General features: G+C 33.9%; 1 protein-coding gene across 1 annotated transcript; it reads right to left on the bottom strand.

Annotated features, from left to right (window-relative positions):
* Nucleotides 1-492: 492 nt before the first annotated feature.
* Nucleotides 493-2,439, bottom strand: LOC145602096 (NAC domain-containing protein 83-like). The gene is made up of 3 exons (XM_081658242.1): nt 1,912-2,439; nt 1,498-1,808; nt 493-1,208 (listed from the first exon to the last, which is right to left on the bottom strand). The coding sequence occupies exons 1-3, from the start codon at nt 2,090-2,092 to the stop codon at nt 825-827; spliced, it is 876 nt and encodes a 291-aa protein (XP_081514368.1). The 5' UTR covers nt 2,093-2,439; the 3' UTR covers nt 493-824.
* Between the last annotated feature and the right edge of the window lie 4,189 nt (nt 2,440-6,628).

Here is a 6,628-nt window from a genome sequence, read left to right as displayed (position 1 = left end):
CAAGAATGGTACTTTGATATTGTACTACTGGCCCAGGAGTTTCATCGGATTCCAACCATTTAGCCTAAACTTCAAGGAACCCGGTTCGATTCCGGTAAATGTTGACTTCTTTACCTTTCCTTTCTCTTTAAAGACCAAAAGATGCAAAAATGCAAAGCGTACCTCGTGGGAGGTATTAAGATCTTTGCAAAAAATTATGTTCATATTCTTATGCTTCCTCACAATAGAAAGCGATTTAAAAAAAAAAAAAAAAAAAACCCACACATACGCGAAGTTTATAAAATACTCCGTAAAAGTAATTCGCTTTGAGCAAAGTTTCTTTGTTACACACATGTATTCCATTCTTTTATAAAACCCTTTAGCCACAAAACTATTCCACTCGTGCCAAAACTTTCAATCTTTAAGAGCCGTAAGAATTGAGAATCACTCCCCTTTTTGCATGGACTTGGAAGCATCTCTAAAGTTGTGACACTACTGTACAACAGTCGTAAATTACAAGCAACAAATTTCAATTCAATTTAATTGACATTGCCACATCTTTTCTCTTACAACTGCCCATTACTTATCAAATTTGCCAATTGCCAATAATATCCATACATCTTTTTAACCATTAATTTCTTCTCTTCTTGTAACTTTGGTTCTCTTTGTTGGACATTCATGACATTAATTAAAATAAACTCTAAAACTTGGTTAATTGAAATAATAAAAATTTTAAAAAGAACATGAAACTTTTGAACTTAAAGATTGGTTATTTTACTAGTACTAGTTGTTACTTGAAACTCTTCATACAAGATTAAAATTAAAACTACTAATTTAGGGGGGTGTTAAAGTTCTCTTCTAAGATATGAGATGCTATTGCAGCTACTGCTGCTGTCATCGCGTTCTTCAGATGAATCGATATCATTAATTCGATGATTTTTAGGGATGTTGTGGTGACCTTCATCATCAGTGACTGCACTCGAACCCGAAGAAGACGAACAAGGAGCAGGGAGGTTCAAGTCTGCTGCTGCAGCAACACCTCCACTGTCTCTTGATAAGAAATCATAGAAAACTGGGTTTCCAATCCTTTTGTTGTTAGTAACAATGGCTTCCTCTTCCTCACAAATAACCCCTTCTTCTTCCTCCTGATCATTCTTGGTTGCTGCATTGTTCCTTTTCTTCAGGAAAATTCTGCATAACACCCAATCTCCTGTTGCTTCCCCTGTTTTCTGCAACACCCAAAAAAAAAAAAAAAAAAAAAAAAAAAAAGTCAATCACTTGGAAAAGGAGAAAGATTTGTTTAATGATGTTTGCTCAAAATGTGGGGACAATATCAAAACTCTAAAGATTGCCACTTAATAATTTGCTTATAATTAATATCCTTAGCTTAGTTTATTAAGGTTGTATGATTTTTATAATCATTTCCATATTTTAGAGTGTCTGTTTCATCAACCCTTGTATAAAATATAGTGGAGTGATTATAGACGCTTTCTTTTCGTTTCGTTTAACCAATTTTACCTGCACTAGCCCCCTTTTGTGAGGGGAATTCAGTGCTTGTGGGTTGATTTGAGTTTGATTCGAGTTTACGAGGCGATACTCGTGCATAATCCAATCAGTTCTTGACCCATTTGGTGGTTTTCCTCTGTAAAAAACCAGTGTTTTCTTCATCCCAACTATAAGTGGGCTGTTGTTCTTAGCATCAGCAACAACAGCCTTGTCTTTGCCAGTGGCTTTCCAATACCCTGACATAGTTGCCCTGTTTGATCTGTTCCCATTTGGGTATTTGGCTTCCCTTGTGCTGAAAAAGTACCTCTCTTGCCCTTTATCGCCTGCAAATTCAAAAACCCGAAAGAAAAAGACCTGAGATCAAATCCCGTCTATTTTTACAGAATGCAGGGTTAGTGAAGTAATAGAAAGAAATGAAAGAATTACCAGGTAAATCCCAAGGATCAGACTTGCAAACATCAACTTTAGGAATGATGGAAGCAGGCAAAGGACAAGCAAAAACCTTCCTTTTCAAGTATTGTACAACCAACTCTTCATCTGTTGGATGAAATCTGAAACCTGGTGGCAATCTCAGCACCCCATTTTTCACAAAATTCATCCTCTCCATTTTCTTTCTCAAAAAATTGAGTCTTTGTTTGAATTGAATGAATTTACTATTATAAAAAAACTGAATATTTATAGGGGTTTGTTGGTTGTTTTGAAAAGTTACAAGTTCCTAGAAACACATGTTTAGTACATCTTTCTTGTAAGTTTTTTTCATCAAAAAACAAGAAAGAAGAGAGAGAAGCTGAAAAAAAGGAGAAAAAAAGAAGTGTTTGAGGTTTGAGGAGAGAGAGAAGAGGGAAAAGGGTGGCTTCTTTATAGTAATGGGAGAAGTTTGATGTTTGATAAAAAAAACCAGAGAAACAAGAGTTTGGCGTAAACCAGACTCAACCTCTTTTCTCTTTGACGCAAACTATAATATACTTTGTATATTATACTCTTTTTTATTTTTTATTTTTAAATGCAGAAAGATTTGTTTATTTAGGCAGTGTTTCGAGTCTCCTGGTAACCCCATATTTTATTTGACGAGGAAATTTATATTATTATTAAATTATTAGCTGTTGGTTCATTTGAGACGAAACTGATCATTTTGCATCTCAATAGACTCAATTTCTCCCCTTATTTTAACAATTAAATAAATACAACTTCGTAATTGAATTGATAGGTTCTACAGTGTACAGTCAGACAACTTCTATCAGGTTGGAGTGGTGGTAAAAAAATGAGTTTAACCTATCTGAATGATTGCCGGTAAAATATTATTCGCTCTTTTTTTTAAAAAAAATTGCTTCATTTTAACTTTTATACTTCGTTTAACTTTAGGAGAACGAGATTAATGTGTTAAATTATTATTTAAGTGAGGATATGTTACCACTTTAATATGTGCCGATATGTAACACTTAAAAAAATATAGAGGGAGTTTTGTGTCGTTTTTATCGGTTACTTTTTTTGTCCCTTATTTTTGGCTCTTTTAAAGTGAAGTTATTGATGAGAAAGAAAAGGGGTGGGACCAAATGCACTAATTCAGTGGTTGTTAGAATAAAGGTGTGGTTCCTTATATGTTATAACTACAAGTTACATATTACGTAGGACAAACTTAGAAATGACGAGGAAGTATTAATCAACTAATTAGTAATTACGAAGTATGATAAGTAAAAGATTTTTTTGATAGCAAGGACAAGGATGGATTAAGACTCGACTTAGACCTCAACTCATTCAATTTTTTTTCGTCCTATATCTGCAGGATAGACACTTTGAAGTAGTGAAATAATAACATTAGTAAGGGGTCTGTTCTCATATGATTATTTTCAGTTCAGTTCAGTTTATACTTAATTTACCATATATATAGTTCATACTTCATACTCTGTAAAAAGAAAGTGTATTTAATTTACCATATATATAGGCATCAAGACATGTATGTTACTGTAGCAAAAGGGTAAATTGAACCCGCAACCACAAGGCCGGAATGATGGGAATAAATAGGACGGAGTTGGAAGTAAATGAAGCCGTAAAAAGTGTGTTGTTAAAAGCTTCCTTTAATTTAATTTTGTTTGCTGCCATCAAAATACCCTTTGTGCCCTTTTCCCTCTGCTTCACGCCTCGTATCAAGTTGAAGGAAAGTGATATGTCGGAAATCTTATTGCATTATTCTCTAATTTATTTATGTCCAAAATTGTTTGATGGTTGGAAGGGTATTTTAGTCTTTTACAGTAGAAGAGTTTTGGAAGAAAGAAAGGGGTATTTTAGTTCCAGAAGAAAAATGCACGCTTCTTAATCTATCCCTGTAAGCCTGAAGTCACCTTATGTCATTACCCATAATTGGAGCATACAAAAGCCCTGTATCATATAATTAGGGGTGTCAATTCGGGTAAACGGTTCAGTTATGGGTTGGGTTTATCGGTTTCGGGTTATAATGGGTCGGGTTTTAACGGTTTAAAATTAACAACGGGTCAGTTCGGATTGGTTTTGAAAATTATCGGGTCGGTTTGGTTTGGTTATATTTATTGCGGTTTTTATTCGGATCGGGTCTTAATCAGATCGGATAGTAATCGGTTCGAGTCATAATCAGTTTGGGTTGAACTGGGTCGGTTTGAAATCAGGTTTTGCCAGTTTATAGCGGGTTTCGGTTCAAAATAGATCGAGTCTTAATCGGATCGGGTTGTTATCGATTCGGGTCATAATCAGTTTGGGTTGAACTGGGTCGGTTTGAAATCAGGTTTTTCCAGTTTATAGCGGGTTTCGGTTCAAAATAGATTGAGTCTTAATCGGATCGGGTTGTTATCGATTCGGGTCATAATTTGTTTGGGTTGAACTGGATCGGTTAGAATACGGGTTTTAGTTTGAAAACAGATCGGGTGAAATTGGTTTGGGTCATTATATTATCGGTTCTGTTCATAATCGGTCTGGGTTGAAATTAATCGGTTTGAAAACAGGTTTCGGTTCAAAACTGATTAGGTGAATCAGGACGTGTCTGTATCGGTTAAGGTCATAATCGGTTCGGGTTGAATTGTGTCAGTTTGAAAACGATTTTCAGTTCAAAACAGTTGGGCTAAAATCGGGTCGGGTCATTATTGATTCTAGTCATAATCGATTTGGGTTAAATTGAAAATATGGTCATAAATCATATCGGCTTAAAATCCGTTCTTATCGTTATCGAGTTTGGTTAATTAGATAATGGGCAAGAATGGGGTAGGTTGTAATTGGTCTAATCATAAACACGTTAGGTTAACTGGGTAGCAAGTTAGGAGGGGTTTAGTCATAAACTCACAATTAATAGGGGTCACAAAGCAAATTGGGTTGATTGAATAGTGCCATAGTAAATTAAACAAATAAGTTCACTAATGATATAATCGAGTCAAGTTATAAAGTATTGGGTTTATTAGGTCATTCATGAATTCAAATCGGATCGAAATCAACTAGAGACTTAAACAAGTTTGAATGGATAGGTATCAAATTAGAACAAGTCGAGTCATAAACACATTGAATTAGGTTAACTATTTGACTATACGATTCATTAATAAAATGGATTGATCTAATAATGTGCAAAAGTGAGTCATTTGAACCAACTCAAGTCATAATCGAGTTGTGTCACACTGTCACACAATATGTATCATATCGGGTCAAAATCGAGAAATGACTATACATGTTAAGTTATTCAGTTAATCAATTTGAATCAGTAAGGTTATAATTGGTTGGATCATAAATACACTATAAAGTTATAGGCTTATAGTAATAGGTAATAGTCCAGTTGTACTTATATGTTGTTTTAATTAGCGATTTACTAATTATAGTAAGTTAGTTTCTTAAAAAAGATATAACAAGCTAGTAGTTTTTAGTCATTTGAACTAACTCAAGTCATAATCGAGTCGTGTCACACTGTCATACAATATGTATCATATCGGGTCAAAATTAAATCGAGAAATGACTATACATGTTAAGTTGATCAGTTAATCAATTTGAATCAGTAAAGTTATAATTGGTCAGATCATAAATACGCTATAGTAGTTATTTAGTCATAATCTCCTTATATTCTTTTTTTTTTAAATCTCCTTATTAGTTACTTTTTTTAATTATTATTTTTTATTTACGAACTCCTTTTTTTTTACAGAACTTACAGCTTAGCATATTATTATTTTTTATTTACGAGCTCCTCATTAGTTACTTTTATAGTTTCCTTATTAAATAAATTAAAATATGACTTTAAATTAGTTTTTTATAAATATTAAATAGATTAATAATTAGATAACACAAATAAATCAATAAATAGAATGCTTTAAAAAAATCAATAAATAAATTTGTTGATAAATTAATGATTTTAATAAAAGAAAAAAAGTGAGTACATAGTAAAGTTTTGGATGGAGGGAAAATTCCCTCCTAAAATGATCCTACTTTAGTATAGGATGACCCATTTTCCTACATATATATATGGGCCGGTCAAAACCGTTTAGGGGCACATATATATACCCAAAACCCTAAGTAACCTTTCCTTTTTTCCATTTCCCATTTCCTCCTCTCACCAAAACCGTCCAGGGCACCACCTCACCAAAACCATAGATTTTCCCTCTTCTCTCCCTCACCATTCACCACCTCACTCCGTCCGTCCACCACCACCAGTCCGGTACTCCGATATCCCAAGTCACCTTCAATTCCTCACTTGTGTTCGTTCCAGTGTTCGTTCTCCACCACTTCACCGCCGCTCCGTTCCGGTGTTCGATCTCCACCACTTCACCACCGCTCATTTGCGCGCTCCCTTCATAGTTTATATATACATTCATTCTCTCCAACACTCAAAAGTAAGATATCGAATTAATTTGCTTCTTATGTTTTGATTATGCTTGAATTTCGAATAAATTTGCCCAAATTTCCTTTTTAATTTCTGGTATTTACTATTTATTGACTTGAAAATATCTGGGTATGTATCTAATTCGTGTTTGCTAGTTGCTACTTTCCTTGAATTTGCTCGAATTTTCTGGTAATTAGTATTTATTGACTTGAAAATATCTGGGTATGTATCTAATTCGTGTTTGCTAGTTGCTACTTTGCTTGAATTTCCTTTTTATTTTCTGGTAATTACTATTTATTGACTTGAAAATATCTGGGTATG

The sequence above is a fragment of the Chenopodium album genome, chromosome 21 (genome assembly GCF_948465745.1).
Source record: "Chenopodium album chromosome 21, dcCheAlbu1.1, whole genome shotgun sequence".
Taxonomy (NCBI): domain Eukaryota; kingdom Viridiplantae; phylum Streptophyta; class Magnoliopsida; order Caryophyllales; family Amaranthaceae; genus Chenopodium; species Chenopodium album.
This window is presented reverse-complemented; position numbering and strand designations above follow the sequence as displayed.